Below are 21331 nucleotides of genomic sequence, written 5' to 3'. Positions count from 1 at the left end.
GAGAGAGCGCGGAGGATCACTCTCGCTTTCGTTCGGCTCTCCCTCTCTATCCTTCCTTCTCTCCTCTGTCCCTCTCTCCCTCCCTCTCTTTCTGCTTCTCTCCTTTCTCCCTTGCTCGCGCAGCGGCTGCTGCTGCTGCTCGTCCACTAGTAGGAGAACGGAGAAAGAGAGAGAATACAAGAAAGAGAGCGAGAGAGCGCCGGAGGAAGAGAAGCGTCGCGCGGAAGACAGAGCTGGAGCGTGTGCCGGCCGAGCGACAAAGAGAGAAACAGCTCGTCCAACCGAAGAAACCGAGGAGAAGGAAAAGGAGAAGGGTAAGTGCGCGAGCTAAGCTAACGTTTCCGTGGATCTACCGATGCGCCCGATACCACCGATTCCCTTCGATAGAAACCATGCTCTCTCCCGATAGCTTTCGTTCTTCCTTCGTTATCGTCGCGTCGTCTTCCTTAGTCCCGTCATTGTCGTGTTATTGTTGACACTGGGGGATGTTTCGATCGAACGTGCACGTCGCGGGGTAAACCAAGGTTCGCGAACCACGCGAATCGAAACGAAAGCGAAGCGTGTCGTCCAACTCGAATCTCTTTTTCCCTGTGAACGACCATGCGGAAGTTGCCACCCACCACGCGTTTCCGTCGTCCTGGTCTTTTTGCTACGTCCGTCGATCATCACCACCGCCATCACCATCGGCACCACCTCTACCACAATCTCACCACCACCCCGCTACTACCACCACCACCCCCAACATCGACATCACCACTACCTCCACCACCACCACCACCACTACCACCACCACCATCTCCTCGATCACCACCTCCACCACTACCACCACCACCATCTCCTCGATCACCACCTCCACCACTACCACCACCACCATCTCCTCGATCACCACCTCCACCACTACCACCACCACCATCTCCTCGATCACCACCTCCACCACTACCACCACCACCATCTCCTCGATCACCACCTCCACCACTACCACCACCACCATCTCCTCGATCACCACCTCCACCACTACCACCACCACCATCTCCTCGATCACCACCTCCACCACTACCACCACCACCATCTCCTCGATCACCACCTCCACCACTACCACCACCACCATCTCCTCGATCACCACCTCCACCACTACCACCACCACCATCTCCTCGATCACCACCTCCACCACTACCACCACCACCCCCTCTACCTCACCACCATCACCATCAGCAGCAGCAGCAGCAAAGCACCACCACCACCACCACCACCACCACCACCGTCGCAACCGCCACCACCACCACCACCAGCAGCACCACTACCACCGCTGCCACCACTACCATTGCCGTCAACGCCTCCTGCTAGCCGGCGGCGATGCACGGTAGTGTCCTCGAGCACGGCGTGCACGCATCGTGCTGCGAATGTTTCACGAGTCTCGCGCGGTGCGTCAGGCAAAAACACGTTGTGTCGTCGTGAGACGGGTGACGGGCCAAAGTGCATCCCTTCGAGATTCCCGGTGTTTTCGAGGCTCGGCTCCGACGGTTCGTCGATGCCACGCGTAGTGTATGGGAAACAGGTTCTTAAACACTCATTCTCTTCTATATAAACCCGCGCGCACTACGACCTACACCGTACACACGTAGACCTACGTAGAGAAAGAAAGAGTGAGAGAGAGAGAGATCCTTTTATTTTGTTTTTCGCCTCGATTGCGCGTGAACCTAGCTTAGCCTGGCTGGGAACAAACGCCGCTTTGGTAAACAGCATTATCGACTACACACGGAGTGCCCTTCGTCGATGGTGTAGAGTTTGGTGCCGGCTCGCCTGTGTGGTGCACGAAACGGGGAAAAAGGAAACAGAAATAACTGATTTTCTAACGCTCGAATCCTGCAGTCACGGCTCGCGTGTTCCTCGCTATACATAGTGTTTTCGTATCGCCGCGTACGTAACGTGTGTTTCAAGAACTCGCGGGGTGATAAACGCGATAAACCGCGTGGTGCGGCACACGGTTCGTCGTAATTTCCTTCCATTTCCCTGTGTACGAAATTTCTGCCCAACAGCCGCTCTCGGACTCGAGCTGTGGCATCGGAAGTGGGATATTGTGTGGCAATGGCTCGAGTACACCACGAGGAACAAGCACGAACAATTTGACCCTGATGTATATAGACGCGTGTATCGTAGAGAGAAAAACGCAGCCCGGTAATAACGTGCAATTTGTAGTTTATGCGATAATAATCGACGCGTACACACGCGATCGACTTCGGGATCGTTAAGGGTTGCCTTTACGGCCGCGCCGGATCGGTTCTCCTACGGCGAGGGAGAGCAAGATCGATTTCCATCGAGCGACCTTACGCGTGTTTCCACGTTACGCGAAATTCACGGGGTCCGTTGCGAACCGATCGCGTAATCGTGTTCCCCCGTTCGTCGTGATCCCTGTCCCGCGAACGCGCGTGGGTCCGAAAACGGTGGGTCGAAATGGAAAATTAACGGCGCGTTTGCAACGACAGGAATGCAAAGTAGCCCGAAGGAGAAGCTCTCTCTGTTTCGCCGTCGCGAATACGATCAATTCCCCTTTCTCTCTCGCTCTATTCCCGTCTCCTTCCTTTTTTCCTCCGGTTCCCTTTCCTGTGGGTGTTCCTTCTTTTTTGTGTCGGCGAGCCGCGCTCGGGGGCGGGGAAGGGGGGGGGGGAGGGGGCGAATTTCGGCCTACTCGCTTCACGGAACGGCGGAACGGATCGGAACGGACAAGGAACCAACGTCGTGGACCGCGAGAACAACGGGCGCCAAGAGATTTACGGGCACGCACAGTATCCCTTTTACCCGTTCCACGGATTCGTTCCTTTTTTATCCCTCTTTCTCTATCTTTTTCCTTTCTTCTTTCTCCACCATTTTTCTCTTGCCCCTTTTCGGTCATAGCTGTCGGAACCGTGCGTTTAGCTTCTCGCCGGCGTTGCGAGCCAAAGGGTTGCGAGCGAAGTTGGCCGCGAATACGCGTAGCTCGCGACGAAAGTGCCCGGCGCGAGTATAGGTTAGGTCGAGACGCGAGAGTCGATCCGCGGAACGTTCGAGAAACGATCGGTTGTTTTGCTCGCGCGTACGAAATAGAGAACAGTTTTATCGTGTATTTTTCTTCCTCGAACGTTGATAAATGTATTATTAGCCGGACCGCCGATACCGGAATCTCTACTAGAGTTGGACAAACTATTAGGTGCACGGACGAGTGTTGCGTGCTCTTGTAAACAAACCGCGTGTTTATTTTCGTACGGTCGAAATTATTTTGACCCTTTCTCGTCTGTCGATGCGAGTACCGATCCAGAATTTCCAGAGCCGTTGGCAGGTGACGGGTTTCCAAACTCGCGATCGATATCGACGATATCGTCGATATCATCGATACTCGCACGGAGTACGCGTGTCGACGTCGTCGCGGAAAGCGAAAAAATACGGTTCCGGCAACTCCGGAACTCGGTTTACATCGTGTGTCGGAACGCGAAGAAAAGGCTGCGCAGAATACGCGTTTTATCGGCAGCCATTGCTGTAGTCCCGATAGTTTTCTCGCGTTTATTCGCGCGGCTGCATGGTTTTGGCTCGATAGATCGAACACTCGCGCCTAAATTCGGACGGTTCCGCGACGAATTCGCCAGACGACGACGAGTCGACCGTACGCGATACGCACACACGCGTTAGACGCATTGGTCGTGCATCGTGATTCTCTCGCGTGTCGAGACAGTTACGCGTAGTACGCGGAAAAATTTTCATATTATCGCGTGTTTTCGACCCATTCGTAACCGCCTTAACCACCGTAACCGTTGCTCAGTGGCCCGATGTGTGTTCCATGATCTAGCCGAGCGGCAGGGAAGGGGGAGAAAAAAATAAGAAGGAAAGTAAACGAACGGAAAGGGCGAAGCAGTTGCACGGAGTATCGAACGACGCCGATAAAGAAAGAAAATATACGCGGTGCCGAGAGCCGTAGAGGCGTACGCGGGGCGAACACCTGTCCAACGTAGAAACAGGTATCGACGGCGAAACGTTGTTTTCGAAGGATCCGCGGCCGGCGATCGGGCCCAGAACGCAGCGTACACGGTACAGTTTCTTCTTTCTTTTCTCTCCCTTTCGTGTGGTGCGCCCTTTTTCGAAGCCCGCTCTCTGCGTGGGCTGTCGGACGTCGTTGCGCGCATTAATCCGTGGTTTAGCGAACCAATTTAAATATCAGCGGCGCGCTCGACGCAATTTTATATCATTTCCGATATCATGTGCTTGTGTGGGTGGGTTTAACAGTGCGCCCGCCCCCCTTACCCCCACCACTGTCCTCCACCTAGACGGACCGTTACGCACACACCTCCTCGCACGAGAATGCCACCGCTGCCGTTTCTCAACCTATAACGCGCATCGTCTTCGACGATCGTCCCCGGCATCCACGCACGCTTGTCCTCGTTACCTCGTGATCTTACGCTCCTCTTTTCTACCTTCGTTTCTCGTCCCGTTCTACCGTTTCGTCCGGCGTATGCCTCGCCGGTGTACGCCGGTGTGTACGCGTGTTACGTCGTCGCCGCGACGTACGTTTGCGGTACATATCGTGAAAGTGCACGGGCGCATGCGCACTCCGGTGCTCTTACTCGCGCACGTGCGTGCGTGCGTGTACGTACGTGTCGCGCGGACTCGTGGTCTGCTGCGTGGCCTACGTCGGTGCACGGTGGTACAACACCAGCTGTGGTCCGCTTTACGACTCTCGGCCAACGTGCACACGCGAATACACTGGCGTACGCGCTCGCGCGCACCGGGCCGCGCGCACTCGCGCGAATCAGTGCGCACTCGAGCGCGTTCGTCTGCCGTCGAACACCGTACGCAGTGCCGTAAAAGCGTCGCTTGACCGATGCCCGCCCCGCGTCCCGTCCGAGCGATTTCGACGCCGGTGCACGCCAGCAACAAGTGACCCGCGCTCGTTCCTGGGAACCACGTTCGTTTACCCGCATTTTCGTTTCGTTTCGTTCCTCCGTCTCGGTTTCTCCTTTTATCGGCCGCGTATCCGCGTCGGGGCAGCCAGAGGCCAGCGGGGTGCTTTTAGACAACCGAGAGATGGCAGATCTGGGGTAAACGTCTAGAGAAAAAGATCGTCGAATCTGGGTCTTCTTGGGCGACACCGGTTCCAACACAGGGTGGAACGTTTTCGTCTTCGTCGTCTTCGTCATTGTCGTCGTCGTCGTGTCGTCTTCGTCGTCGTCGTCGTCGTCGGTGAATCGATAATCGTGGCGGTGGTGTACGTGTACGACTGTCGGGCAACGGTGTGCTTCGACAGCGAATGCACTCGCATCGAAGAGAGGTTATCAATGGCGTAGTATGCGAGACCGTAGCTTTCAGCGGATGAATAAGTTATATATTCCCGACGATGCTAGTAATCGCCGCTACAAAAACAGTATTGTTATGACTCGAGTAAGTGGATGACGTCAGTTATCACGGCCTCTTTCTTCGCTATTTATTGCTACTTAATGCGGGAGTAAATACCGTTTTATGATGCCCGGAGCTACGGTTTTCCTTTCCACGCTCTTTGCTCGATTTTCTTCGCCATGCACGACACTATCTTCCGCCATGCCGAGAACCGTGCACGCTTCGCGACGCTTCTTTCCCGATCGCGTTCGGCCCGTGCTCAGACATCGGGCCAATATTTATCTTACTTCCGATCCAGATAAACTTCCCCCGATTCTTCCATCGCGACACGCGAATCTTATCGACAGCTCGCGCCAACTTCACGCCTCGCTCGCATCCTCCACGCGTCGCTTCGGTCCGTCCACCCCGATCCGATGCGATCCACCCGAGCTTCCAAATCTTCTTCAAATTCCATTTTCTCACGATCTTCTCAACCATCGCCATCTTTTGCGTCCGATTAGTCGCAGCTCGTCCGTTTTCGCTCCACTTTCCTCCGATCTTTGCATCTTTCGCGTCCCGACTCCTTCCGTGCTAATAACCCATTTCCTGCCACGACTTTGTTACATTTCTTCGACCATGTTCCAAAGATTACTACGATCATGCGTGATTACACTGACGCACGTTTATAACTAAAATTGTAATATCTAGATACATAGGTATCGTGAGAATGATGATCGGGATCGATCGTGTGTATCTTTTCCTCGTTAACCACAGACTGACAACTCGAGCACGAATTTCACCGTTATTCGGTAATAGATTTCGTTAGTTCTCTAGTTTGAGCCTCGCGCCATCTTTTAATGGCAAACCTATCATAGTCTAAATCATCGTTTTCAGAACGTTTATCAAACGTTTGTTAAACGTATATTGAACGTTATCGTTTTAATCCTTGGTCTCCGCCATTTTTCTTTTAGTTTAATGTCCCCTTGTTTGTTTCTTTAAAGTTCTTCCTTTTCGCTCACCGGTCATTTGGCCGCGGTAGGTTTAGCGTTTAACCCTTCGCACTATACGACGAGCCTAACTCGCCACGAGTTCCTGCTGTCAAATCTCGCGATTGCGAGATGCTCTTATCGCGCGAGCATGCAGAAACTTCGCAGAATTTCTCAGATTTTTATTCAGCTTCCTCGTGAAAGGAATGTGCATACAGTGTGTAGCTAAACTTAAATGCGCAACGTCGATGTATGATTTTTCACGATTAACTTGCTTTTAAATTCAATTTTCCACGATTAATTCGTAATGAGAGGTAATTAATCGTTTCAGTTTCATTCCGCTATTTCATCCAAGGAATCCTATTCTATCTCTACGATCTCGTCATTTGTTCGTTAATGTCTCTGAAATTTCATCACGCGCGAATACAGCGAATCTTGCGAAGAATTATTTATGCTTGCAACCTCGGAGCCGGAGCTAACTCGAAACCCGCGGATTTCTCGTGTGCACCTCTTTGTCGCGGGGCACCGCGGCGACTGGCCACGCCGCTGGCGGCATGCGCTCGGACGAGCGCGTGCATTCGTGGACGCGCGTGCACGGACCTCGCGGGCGTGCGTGTGCGTGGGACCTTGAATCGAGCAGCCTTTGTCGCGAGAGTGGAGCGGGCGCGGGTGCGCGCGCTCGCCACCACGAGGTCGGCGAAAGTGTACCCGGAGCTTTTTTGCTCGGGGCCGCGGCGAGAGAGGAGAGCTGGTTTTTTTTCTCCTTCGCCTTTCCTTTTTTCGGCCTCTAGCGGGGACGCGCGCGCACACACGCGGCCGGCCGAGGCGCGCCGCCATTTTTGCTGCGAGTCGCCGTAATGCCGGAATTAGCGCGCGACGCGCGCCGAGTCTCGCGAACAGCCGGGCTTATCGCTCATGGATTTACGCCTGCGGAAACGAAGATAAGCGGAACCGGGTCCGAATAATAATTCTCACCCCCCCGCTGGCTGCCATTTCCCACCGGTTCACCTACTGCTCCTGCTTCCTGCTCCGCCATCTTTCCCGGGGTGCATCGCGGCCGTGGTCTCCTCGCTGATGGATTTCTTTCTCCCGTTCTCTTTCCGCGATTCTCTCCCTCTTCGCGGGCTAGCGTTTCCGTGCACCGTCAAGCGTTGCTGGCCTCGACTCTGCTTTGGTTAGCTCGCAATGGGATCACCTATGAGTTGCTTTATTTTTTCCCCCGTTCCACCATAGCGCGTTCGGTTTCACGATTTACGCGTCGATTTACTACTTCGTGTACTCGTAGTCACAGCTATGGCGAATATTTCCCGGGAGCGAATTTTATTTAATTCCGGCGAATCGGCGTTCCGTGGTGTCGATAACGGGATTACAGCCACTGGGTGATATTTCCTCGGTCGACTTTATTTTCTTACGCTTATTGCGGACACACGAAATAGGTTAAGCGCACGTGGGAGACGAGCTCGGAAGATACGAGCGAACGCACGGTCACTGCGCACGCGCCACGGCTACGACGCGCTTCCACATGCATTGTCTCGCGTGCATCTTAACGATTACTTTTTTTTCTCTTATTTTTCGCTGAGTTTTGCCAGTCGATCGGAGTGTGAAATTATTGCACACCCTGTAGCTTTCGATGTTCCTTGAAACTAACGCGTCGTGTGCATACGTTACGCGCGTACTCGTATAATGTGTCCGGTGTTTAATAATTATCTACGCTTTGCGTTTCTTTCTACGCAGTTTACCTGTTAATGCGAACAATCACGACGCGGATGAAAAGGGAGAGGAGGAAAGATTTCTTGCCAACCTGACAGCAGAAACTGCTGATCATTTTAGTTTCGTGAAACAGATGAATATTACGAAAATATTCGACGGACTGGCGTTTCTTTTTCCATTTTTATCAGCCGTCTGGGGAACAATACTGACCTTGTCCTATAAAAGCAAATTTGCAATAATTTGCAATAAAAATTACTAGAATAACCCCATAAAGCCTCAACCGTGCTGTCGTATTGTATTCGTTGAATATTCGCAAATATTTCGCGAAAGTGTGAATAATTTTCAGTGGGAGACTATTGAAAATGGGAGAAGTTGGGAATAGATTTATTTCAAAATGTCGGAAACTTAGGATTCACGCGTTACAGGGTCTCAGTGTAGGGTGTAGATCCGTTTTACGATATTTGAACAAATTTTCTTTTTATTCGCGACATGTCGATCGTACCAGTCAAAGTTCCGCTTCCGGGGACGGGAATTTTCTTCCCGATTCGGTGGTAGGTCGTTTGCGATCGAGTTGCGAAGCCTGTTACGATTATTCGGGGCATTTTAATCGTCCAGGAAGCGTAACGACGAATACTACACCGCGTGACAGGAGATATCTAAGTTACATAACTGGCAGAGTCGTTCGGAGCATCGAACACCTCCGTGAGCGATAAGATTGCCCAAACTGGTCATCCTCTTAAGCATTTCGATCAACATACACGTGCCCCGCGTATCTCCTTCGTTTTTCCCTCTCTCCTGTCTTTCACGTAGATGTACCCTTCGAATTTTCCATTTGGTTCAGGAAAAATTTCAAAAACCGGGCTTCGTTTTTCCCGCCTTTCGTCTCTTTCACAAGATACACGAAATTTCCTTCGAAATTTTCACTTTGTTCGGGAAAAAATTCGAAAAACGTGCATTTTCTTTCGCGTCTCTTCCTTTGTACCTAGGCACACGAAATTTCCTTCGATATTTTCATTTGGTTCGCGAAAACCCACGAAAAACTGTTGCCACACCGTGTCGGATCACCGGTTCGAATTCTGCAGGGGGGTATTTCGAATTTGCAGCGAGCTCTGGCGAGTTATTTCGAAATTCAGTCGCGCGCGAGGAAAGAAAGGATTCTCGCGCGAGGAATGGCGGATCCGGAGCGCGCGTGCGAATTTTCGACGCGTTTTTCCACGAAGCGGTGGCGTATCAGCTGGAAGGGAGGCAAAGGCTGGGACGAATCGGCGATTCCATGCGTGCGGCGTGCGGCCGCGTGCAAAATCGTCGAGGCGAAATTCGCCCGCGTCGCGATAACGCGGCGCGACGCCGTGGCCGAGTGAAACAAAGGAGTTCGAGCCAGCCGTAACTGCTCGATACGGGCACACGATAATAACGAAACGAGACGCGCGGAATTCCGCGGCGTCGTTCCTCGTGGAAAAAGGAACACGCCACGGCCGCACCACGAGATACACGCGAACGTGTCGCCGGCAATTATCCTTCGCCCGATGTACAGGGTGCGACGCAACTAGCGACGCGCCTGGACGCCGATTTTTCCCGGCGGCTTCTATCGGAAGCGCGCCGTCGAGATTTTTCCACGAACTTCTCGGTGGTGCGAAACTTCGTCGGCTGAGTATAGTGGAAGAACTTCGGTTCTTTGGACAGTGCTACCCGTGTGGAGGATTCGTTGCTGTTGTACAAGCTGTTTCAAACGCGTACTTACTTTCGGCAGGAGGAAAGTTGGTGTGAAAGTTCGGGAAATTACTCGTGTGGTTTGTCGACAAGTGGAGTATTTCGGGGTATTTTTGTGTAATTTGTGTAATTTCAATTCGCAAGTGAAGTATTTTGGGATATTTTTGTGTAAATTGTGTCATTTCAATTGGCAGGTGAAGAATTTTGGGTTGCCTTTGTGTAATTTTAATTGACAAGTGAAGTATTTTGGAATATTTTTGTGAAAATTGTGTAATTTCAATTGGCAGGTGAAGAATTTTGGATTGCCTTTGTGTAATTTGCGTAATTTCAATTGACGAGTGGAGTATTCTGGGGTACTTTCGTGTAATTTGTGTAATTTCAATTGGCAAGTGCAGTATTTCGGGGTATTTGTGTGCAATTTGGGTAATTTCAATTGACATGTGTAGTGTTTTAGGGTAGTTTCGAAGTACTTTCGTGTAATTTATGTAATTTCCATTGGCAAGTGATGTATTTTAGGGTATTATTGTGTAATTTCAATTGACAAATGGAGTATTTGGGGTATTTTTGTGTAATTTAGGTAATTTCAATTAACAAGTGAAATGTTTTAGGGTAGTTTCTGAGTACTTTCCTGTAATTTATGTAACTTCAATTGGCAAGTGAAGAATTTTGGGTTATCTTTGTGTAATTTGTGTAATTTCAATTGACAAGTGGAGTATTCTGGGTTACTTTCGTGTGATTTGTGTAATTTCAATTGGGAAGTGCAGTATTTCGGGGTATTTGTGTGCAATTTGGGTAATTTCAATTGACATGTGTAGTGTTTTAGGGTAGTTTCGAAGTACTTTCGTGTAATTTATGTAATTTCCATTGGCAAGTGATGTATTCTAGGGTATTATTGTGTAATTTCAATTGACAAATGGAGTATTTGGGGTATTTTTGTGTAATTTAGGTAATTTCAATTGACAAGTGAAATGTTTTAGGGTAGTTTCTGAGTACTTTTCTGCAATTTATGTAACTTCAATTGGCAAGTGAAGAATTTTTCGTTACCTTTGTGTAATTTGTGTAATTTCAATTGGCAAGTGAAGTATTTCGAAGTATTTTTGTGTAATTTGAGCAATTTCAATTGGCAAGTAAACTGTTTTATGGCAATCTCAGGGTACTTTCGTGTAATTTATGTAATTTCCATTGGTTACTGAAGATGGAGATTTGTTTTGAATCATTAATATACCGATGGAGTATTAGAAAGTATTTTTATATAATTTCTGTAATTTAAGTTGTCAATTGAAGTATTTTTCCGTAATTTATGTACTTTCACTGTGCAACTAAAGGTGAAGATACATTTCTTGGATCGTTAGTGTACCGATAAGAATTATTTCCTTTGCGAATTGTTAGCACTCCAATTCCTAGATATTCGAATAATTTAGGCAATCTAAAATGGTGCCATTAGTAGCTGTCACTTCCCGGTGTTTAGCTTCCACGAATTTCGATTTCAAGTTTTCGTTTTAGTCGCAATTTACTTCCTCGTATAGAGACTGTTGGATCTCTTCTCGCTAATCGTTGTCGCTTCTGATAATCTAGTCTGGTATAGTGATGGTCATTGTTCCACAGCAATGAACTAAATCGTAACCAAAATTCATATTATGATCTTCATTCGTTAACAACAAAATTTTCTCATCGTGTTAGGATATCACTAACAGAAATTATTCTCGTACGTAGAGACCTGGACTCTTTGTCACAGAATCATTCTTCCTGTCTGTAAATAATAATTAATAACAATTGCCATCAATTTTCTCTCATAGAAAATTGTTATTTACAATAATTTATTCCGATGTAATAACAATTGTCGTTTCACAGCATTTAACGGCAATGAAAATGCACGTTATAATTCCTCGCAACATAAAATAATTTAATCAGTTAGGATATCATTGGAGATTATTTCTCGTACAAAGAAACCTGGCCTCTTTGTCGTGAATCATTACCTCTGCCTGCAAACAACCTAGGCAATTTAGCGCGATGTCGCAATGTTGCTTCGAGGTGTTTAATCACAATGAAAATCTCATTGCAGCAACTGCGTATTATAATTTCCATGCATTTTTAGCTTGAAGCTTTTTAACGAATTAACAAGCTATCGTTTCTCGTATAAAGAAGCTTGGTCTCCTTGTCGCGAATTACCTCTGTTACCGCTGTAGCTACGAATAACTTAGCCAGTCCAACGTGATGTCATAACAGTTATTGCTTGAAAATGTTTAATCCTAATGAATCATACCAACAACTGCGTATTACAATTCCCACGCATTTTCCCGCCACGATTTTCTCGCTGTCCATCATTCGTGATGATATATATCTTTGCAATTATGAAATATAATTACAGTATAATCATCGATATGACTTTTCTCAAAATTCTGCCAAGGCATTGACAGCTTTGCCTTTATAAGCTTTAAGCGTTTTTAATTTTAAATTAGGAGACTGAGCGTAAACCTGAACGTTACACGATACCCAAACGTAAACGTTACGCAACGAAACCCAAACCTAACCTTAAACACTACGCGACAATACCTGAAACAAAAGATTACGCAACGGTACCTGTACCTAAATGTTACGCAACTATATCTAAATTTAAAAATTATACGATACCTAAAAATTAAGATTAAAAATTAGAATTATAAAACCCAGACCTAACGTTACACAACGATACTTGAACTTACGCATCGCACATCGATACCTAAATTTAGGTATAACGCAACATTATCTAAACCTAAAAATTATACGATACCTAAGTCCAAAAATTACAATTAAGAAACCCAGACCTAACGTTACACAACGATACCTGAGCTTAAACATCGTATAAAGGTACCTAAACTTAAGCATAGCATAACGATACCTAAATTTAGGTATTACGCAACAATACCTAAACCTAAAAATTATAAGTTACCAATGCCTAAAAATTACAATTAAAACACCTAGACTTAAACATTATACTATACCTGAACTTAAACATGGCACAATGATACCTAAACTTAGGCATTACGCAACAATATCTATACCTAAAAGTTATAAGATACCTAAGTCTAAAAGTTACAATTACAAAACGCAGACCTAACGTTACACAACGATACCTGAACTTAAGCATCGCTCAATGATACCTAAACTTTGAACGTCACACAACGATACCTAAATTTAGGTATTGCGCAACAATATCTAAACCTAAAAATTACAATTACAGAACCCAGATCTAACATTACACAACGATACCTGTACTTAACATCGCACAAAGGTACCTGAACTTGAACGTTACACAACGATACCTAAACTGAAGTATCTCACAACGATACCTAAGTCTAAAAATCGCAATTACAGAACCCAGACCAAACTTTACAGAACGATACCTAAATTTGAACATCGTACAACGATACCTAAATTTGAACATCGCACAACGATACCTAAACTTAGTCGTTACACAACGATGCCGAAACCCAAACGTTACACGAGGGATCGAAAAATTTCCACTCGACGATTTCCATAGATTCCATAGAATTCATAGAATTTCCCATACAATATCGGGTGATAGGAAGATTCGACGCGAGAATCGGTTGCCATCGGCGAGCTCCACCGTGTATATCGCTTGTGCGTCCCGAGAATATTCCGCGCGCACAAAGGCCCGGCTCTGCTCGCAGCGCAGGTTTCGTTAGCTCGGTTTTTTCGATGGCGCGCACTCGTCGCCGTCTAATATTAATTCCAAGCGCGCGGAATCTCCGATCTCTCTTTCTGTTGGCCAGCTGGTCCGCGCCGCGTTGCGCTTCTGGGAAGCCGCGCTCCTGCGTGCCGACGACGGGATATATCGCTCGGTGTCGCTACGCTCGCGCGACCGAGCTACTCGCGCGCTATTGAATTTTTCTGCGCGCAACTCGTACTCGCACACAAAGCACCCGGGGCCTATGCCACACGGTCCATTCGACCAGAGTGCAACAACTCTACCAGGCGCCAGCTGTCTACCCTCTTCCTCCTTTTCACGCACTCTATGCCGCTTTCCAAATTTTCTCAGACCTCCCTGTCACTTTCCCGTCCTTCTCCATTGCGGATTTTATATTGATTTTGTATCGATTTTCTGGATTACGTGTACATCGATATTTTTCGCCATTTTTGTTGTACATTTTTGCGCGAATGACAGGTCTTCCGATTTTTAGGATGGATTATTCTGTGAATGGTGCATCCTCTGATTTTTTATCGATTCTTCTGTGATTTCCTTCGATCTTTGGATCGATTATTCTGTGAATGGTGCATCCTCCGATTTTTTTTTATCGATTTTTCTGTGATTTCGTTCGATTTTTGGGTGAATGACGCTTCGTTTGAATTTTTGAGTCGATTATTCTGTGAATCGTGCTTCCTCCGATTTTGTTAACCATTTTTCTATGATTTCGTTCGATTATTCTGTGAATGGTGCATCCTCCGATTTTGTTATCCATTTTTCTGTGATTTCGTTCGAATTCTGGGTGAATGACGCTTCGTTCGATTTTTTGGGTCGATTATTCTGTGAATCGTGCTTCCTCCGATTTTGTTATCCATTTTTCTGTGATGTCGTTCGAGTATTCTCTGAATGGTGCTATTTCGTTCGAATTCTGGGTGAATGACGCTTCGTTCGATTTTTTGGGTCGATTATTCTGTGAATTGTGCTTTCTCCGATTTTGTTATCCATTTTTCTGTGATGTCGTTCGAGTATTCTCTGAATGGTGTATCCTCCGATTTTGTTATCCATTTTTCTGTGATTTCGTTCGATTTTTGGGTGAATGACACTTCGTTTGAATTTTTGAGTCGATCATTCTGTGAATTGTGCTTCCTCCGATTTTGTTATCCATTTTTCTGTGATTTCGTTCGATTATTCTGTGAATTGTGCTTCCTTCGATTTTGTTATCAATTTTTCTGTGGTTTCGTTCGATTATTCTGTGAATGGTGCGTCCTCCCATTTTGTTATCGATTTTTCTATGATTTCGTTTGATTTTTGGGTGAATAACGCTTCGTTCGATTTTTTGGGTCGATTATTCTGTAAATTGTGCTTTCTCCGATTTTCTTATCGTTTTTTCTACGATTTCCTTCGTTTCTTGAAGAATTTTTCGTTTTGTCGTACCGATTATTCTGTAAATAGTGGTTTGCTGATTTTTTTATCGATTTTTCTGTGATTTCGTTCAATTTTTAGGTGAATGATGCTTCAATCGATTTATTGTATCGATTATTCTGTGAATAACGGTTTTCCGATTTTTGCATCGATTTTTCCTTGAGTAATGTTTCGCCGATATTTACGAATAACGCTTCGTTCAATTTTCGCAGCGATTTTTCTGGAAAATCGCCCAATTTTTCTACCCGGCTGACTACGAATTGTGCATTTGCTTCTTGTTTCGATTTTTCTGCAAATGACGAATCGTCGATTTTTCGATATTTCTGTGAGTGACGTTTTATCGATATTTACATTCTTCCGTGAGTGATGCTTCGTCAATTTTTATATTTCTCCGTGAGTGATGCTTCGTCAATTTTTCGATTTTTCCAAGAGTGATGCTTCGTCGATTTGCGCGAATGACGCTTCGTTCGATTTTCGTGGCGATTTTTCTATATCGATAATACTACGAATCGTAACGCGCTTGCTTTCCATTTTCGATTTTTCTAGTAACGACTCTTCGACTCGTCGATTTTTATATCGACGTACTTCGACCAGTGGATCCATCAGATTTTCTATCGATTCGAACGACTCTTCAATTCCAATTCTGCGCCGTGTTCGCGTATGAACAACGCCTGGCTTGAAATTGGTATTGATTTATGTATCAATACTCGCGTCTCGTATTATTCTTCCTCGTAAATCGTGACGATGTAGTTAACCGGTATTTTTTATTCCATGGATATTGCAGCGATCGTACAGTTGATCATGCGGTTGATTATACGCTTCAGGATAATCGAAGATCGTAATGTTTACGGCACGGTATCCGCGGTGTAATTGATTCGCGAAATGAGACTTGGTACAAGGAATATTCTCAAAGTCCCTGACTCCAGTCCTCGCTATCAGCATCGAAATTTAACGTTAAATAATCAACATGGAGTATGATTGCACCCCCTCTACTCTGATCCTATTTTATTCCAGTTGATGAGCTGGAATAGTGTCATAACAACGTCATCGTAGCAAAACAGCAAATATATTTTATCACGTTGAAGTATAAATTTATTACCCACAGGTAGTATGATATTTATAATATTTGGGGTACACCTGTACCCCACTAGTTAACTTGTACCCCATCGCGAAGGTTACGATACCGACGTTTCATTGATATTTTTGATTTTTCTTTCTTTAACCACTTGCGCTACCAATAAACTCACGGTCGTGGTACCGTGCGCTACAGTATAACGCGCGTAAGGTGTCACATTGGCGCCGCGAGATACTGTATCGATTCTGAAATATTTCCAAGATATCGATGACACTATGCGACGCCATGCACTCTGCAACTGTAGCCCGAGAAATGAACGATCTGGTTGTTAGTCAACGTGCAGCACACGTCATTTTTATTTCCGCGATAAATGCCTATCGACGTGGTGTACACGTCGCTGGCGATTTTGGAACAAAAGCATCTCGACGTGCGTAGCACGTCTTTCTAGCGCAAGTGGTTAATATTTCGGCTATATTTCGGAGACCTTCCTATCGGGATAAAATTAATCTTTGACACTGGCGAAGAACTTATAATGCTTTGATAATAAATTATAGAAAATTGTAGAGAATTGTTGTCTTGAAGTGTTAGGACTCGGAGTGTTTAATTTATCAGTGAAAATAGCGAAAATACGATTTATCTGGGGACAATTAACTTTGCTTATGGTCAAACTTGATTATACACGGACACTCGTTACACGTGAAATACTAATAGATTTAGTTATTATTTAATAGATATCGCGATTAGTGTGATATATTCCAACTCAAAGGTGTCGAGACTATAGGTATATCACATCATCAATGTTAAGCCTACCAGGACCCAAATATTCGTCTCAAATTTGCAATTAAAAATTTCGTATGTAGCTTGTCACTGTGGTCACTCTTCTTCGCGATCTCTTCTTTGATATATGTACAATCTATTTTTCCATATTTATTTTTCTCACGTTTTCCTTCCTTCGTACCTTCTTTTACTGGTCTTCAACTTTCTTCTAACACTTCTCTAAATTCTCTTGAACCTCAAAATCACTCTCGATGGTCTCCTTTTTCTTATTAACACTAGACTTACCAGGGTCCATATAGTCGTCTCAAATTTGCAATTAAAAATTTCGTATTTAGCTTGTCATCCAGGTAATTCCTCTTCACGATCTCTTCTTTGATATTTGTAAAATCAATTTTTCGATATCACATTCTGTTCCATTTTCTTGATGTTTCTCTTTCTTCGTAGCTTCTGTTACTGATCTTCAACCTCACCTAACACTTTTCTAAATTCTCCTGAACCTCAAGATCACTCTTGATGGTCTTCTTCTTCTCATTAACGTTAGACCTACTAGGCCTAGATGTCATATAGTACTTTCAAATTTGCAATGAAAAATTTCGGATTCAACCCGCATATTTTCATCTTGCTAATTCCTCTTCGCAGTCTCTTCTTTGATATATGCACAATCAATATTTCCATATCCATTTTTCTCACGTTTTCCTTCCTTCGTTCCTTCTTTTACTGGTCTTCAACCTCCTAACCTCTAAATTCTTCTGAATCTCCAAATTACTATTAATGTACTCCTTTTTCCCATCAAAGCTAGACCTATCAGGACCCATATAGTCGTCTAAAATTTGAAATTCAAAATTTCGCATTCACCGTTGTCACTGTGGTCACTTCTCTTTGTACTCTCTCCTCTGATAAATGCAAAATCAATTTTTCGATATCTTCCATTCCCCTAACGTTTCTTCGTCTCCCGATCATTCGACTAGTCTCTACGGGATCATCTTCAACTAGTCTCCTTTCGCATAATTTCTTTCGGAAAGAACCCGAGGAAACTCGTACGCGTTTATTTTCTCGCATTCCAACTTTTAAAATCAAAGCCCGAATGAATCCATCAACTATATCCATTTCTCGGCTCCTTTCGAACGCGCGTGCACACGCGTCGATCCATCCGCGAATCTAGATCCATCCGCGAGAGATAGCCTTAATTTATACGTGTTCCAGGCTAGTCGGGGCTCGCGATAAAACGTCCCGAGGAAGCGGGAAAGTTTGGCGCCGGGACGCCGATACGGGGCCGATTTTCCGCTGCAATTTATACCCGCACGTGTCACGGACCTCTGGCAGTTTCTTTCGAGAAGAAGCTTGAAACGAAGGGAACGCGCCAGGGTTCGCGGCCGCGCTATCAACGCGGAGAGTTTCGCGACCTTTAAAGACTAAAGTTCGCGGTATTCAGTCTAGACTAGATTTATGGACAGGCAGAGGAAAGTTCAATCGCCTGTGGCCTGCGTGCTGATCCTTCGTGCAGGTGTTTCGACATCCAGCGCGAGTCTCGTGACTTAGGCTACCGGTGCAAGCTGAATCTTCTGTCTCGCTGTTTCGTATCCCTCGCGAAGTCTTCCCGCAATCCAATTTCGAAATTCTGCTTTGTAATTTAGTCATCGATGTTGAGCCATTTGCATCTTCGATTTGGAAAGAGTCTCTCAAGTTTTTGGTTGAAATTAAAGGGGTTTTCTTCGAAGTCTTCTTGCAATCCAATTTCGAAATTCTGCTTTGCAATTTAGACATTGATGTTAAGCCATTTGCATCTTCGGTGTGAGAAGAGTCTTTCAAATTTCGATTGAAATTAAGGGGGTTTTCTTCCAAGTCTTCCCGCAATCCAATTTCGAAATTTTTCTTTAGAATTTGATCATTGATGTTAACTCATTTTTATTTTCGGTGTGAAAAGAGTTTTTCAAGCCTTCGATTGAAATTAAGGGAATCTTCTTGTAATTCAAATTTAAAAAAAAATTGATTTTGTTTTATTTTGCATTTTCTGAAGGTGTATGTTTTGGAGAATCTCTGTGTAAAAGGATTTTTTCGAATTCGTAAAATTACTTAGTAATTAAAATAATCCGTAGTAATAATAATAGTTGCAGTAATAATTAATAGTTAAAATAATCTAACTTGTGAATTTGTATCCAATTTCATATTTACTATTATTATTATTTTTTATTATTATATTATATTATTTACTTACTCAGAATATTATCTACTTTATGTTAAAAAGTCTTCGAATTGCTATTTTTCTTGGAACGAAGAACGAGTGCGAAGGGTTAATCCGAAAATTGTATATATTTTAATATAGGATCATTTTTTCCAAATTTTTCGTTGAAGATTCTTCTTTTAGGTTGTAGCAAGTAGGAACTACTTGTTATTTAATTAATATTGTTAAATTAATTTGTTATTTAACTTGCAATTCTGAGTTCGGAATTCGTTGTTAAATATTACGGTACAGTTATTGGTTTTTAGGTACTAATTAGCAGTTTCTGCCTGTTGCAGATTAGTTACTGGCTCTTCCTTCTCGGTTCTCAGCTCAAAGTTCTGTGTTATTTGTCATAAGTTGTTCGTTATCAGATATCGGGGTATAATTAATTGTTTATAGTTACTAATTAGCAGTTACAGCTTGTTAGAAATTAGTTTGTCGTTTAATCCCCTCGACTATTTGATATTTCCCTTAATATACGTGTTATCAATTTTCCAACATTTATACCATTTTCTTTGAAACTTTTCCTCTTTCATTCTTCCATTTAGTGGCTATTTCACAGGTCGTGATAAAGTTAATATTGAGCTTCTTGTATATATATATATATTTTTGATTTAGGGTGATTTGGGTTAATTTCTTTAAATAATCGTTAATGCTTCTTAGGGAATTTCTCTTGCATCCTTTGCTCCCCCTTTGAATATAATATTAGCCATTTAAAATGTTCGTTTATTTTTTCGTCCAATAGAATAATTTATATTTGGAATTCCTTGCGTGGGTATTTTTTTCGGATATTTCTTTGGATATTTGGTAATTTTCTTGTTCTTTATCAGCATAATTTCTCTCCTTTAGACAAAATTTTAATGATTAAAATATTGGTTTATTTTTTCGTCGAATAATTCGTATACAGGATTTTCCAGGTTGACATTCTTTTGCATAATCGATGTTTCTATTTAAAGAATTTTTCTCGCACCCTTCATAATCCAGTTTCTCTCGTGTAAATCAAATTCTAGTTACTAAAGTATCTCTGAATATTTTCGTCCAGGAATTCGAACATAAGTTTCCTCGTCGTGGCCATTTTGTTAAAATATCTTTCTGAATAATTTATATATCTCTTTAATGAGCAATTTCACTCGCATTTTTCCTGCTTTGAAATAAAATTTTTGTCAAAGTATCCTACTAAATAACTTTAAACGCAAAATTCTTAGCGAAAATTCGAAGAACGGTGATTTATGGCAGATTTAGCTTTAATAATAATGGACACTGAAGTACCCCTTCATTTTCTCTTCGAATTTCCAAAATTTCTTCGTATAATTGCTATTTTTCTTTAGAAGGCCTTCGTGTGATCCAATTTCTCACGTTCTGCCAAAATTTTAATTATTACAAAAATGAAAATAAATTTTCGCGTTGGTCCTGTGTCTATTCCTTCGAATAGCACCAAAGTTATATACTTCCACACGAAATTTGGTCAGGAAAAGAAATAAAACCTCGAAAAAATTGCACATATGTACATATATAATATTCGAAGAAAAATCGCAAAGATCAGTGACTGAATAATATTAAACGCAAAATTTTGAATGAAAATTCGAAGAACCGTGATTTATGGTAGGTTTAGCTTTAATAATAATGGACACTGAAGTACCCCTTCATTTTCTCTTCGAATTTCCAAAATTTCTTCGTATAATTGCTATTTCTCTTTAAAAGGCCTTCGTGTGATCCAATTTCTCTCGTTCTGCCAAAATTTTAATTATTACAAAAATAAAAATAAATTTTCGCGTTGGTCCTGTGTCTATTTCTTCGAATAGCACCAAAGTTATATACTTCCACACGAAATTTGGTCAGGAAAAGAAATAAAACCTCGAAAAAATTGCACATATGTACATATATAATATTCGAAGAAAAATCGCAAAGATCAGTGACTGAATAATATTAAACGCAAAATTTTGAATGAAAATTCGAAGAACCGTGATTTATGGTAGGTTTAGCTTTAATAATAGGAGACACCGAGTGGATCGAAGGCTCGGTTGCCTCGGCGAAGAATTCCTGGCAGCGTGCTGTTCGCTCAAATGTCGTTATTTCTGATGCACAGCGGCTCGTTCAGGGAAATTCGTGGAACTGTTCGATTCTTCGTTAATTCGACCCAACTGGTCGAATTTGTCTTTGTCCCTTGTCACGTGTTGACGCAGGAAGGCGCACGGTATGCACAGGATGTTAGAGAGCCTCGAGACCGACAGCCTCCACGGATCTTCCTCGCGCAGCTTCTCGAAACTTCTCCACGCGCGTTATATTTCTCTGGAAAAATACTCGACAAACTTACCGAGAGCATCGCGGTATTAAAAAAGAAGCAGAAGCTTTCGCAAGCACGCCCGAGTTCCTTTTTCCCCGTTTTTCCGCCGGACTTCGATGGCTTT

The 21331-nt window shown here is 44.1% G+C and overlaps 1 protein-coding gene across 1 annotated transcript; it reads right to left on the bottom strand.

The window, feature by feature from the left end:
- Positions 1 to 695: 695 nt before the first annotated feature.
- LOC108551373 (glycine-rich cell wall structural protein 1-like) lies at positions 696 to 1322 on the bottom strand. Its single transcript, XM_017905510.1, has 2 exons — positions 1291 to 1322; positions 696 to 1188 (listed from the first exon to the last, which is right to left on the bottom strand). Exons 1-2 carry the CDS (start codon positions 1320 to 1322, stop codon positions 696 to 698), a joined length of 525 nt encoding a protein of 174 aa, XP_017760999.1.
- Positions 1323 to 21331: the final 20009 nt, after the last annotated feature.

Source organism: Eufriesea mexicana, unplaced genomic scaffold (genome assembly GCF_001483705.2).
Source record: "Eufriesea mexicana isolate 0111107269 unplaced genomic scaffold, ASM148370v2 scaffold3953, whole genome shotgun sequence".
Taxonomy (NCBI): Eukaryota; Metazoa; Arthropoda; class Insecta; order Hymenoptera; family Apidae; genus Eufriesea; species Eufriesea mexicana.
The sequence above is the reverse complement of the archived record's forward strand: the minus strand, read 5'-3'. Positions and strand labels throughout refer to the sequence as shown.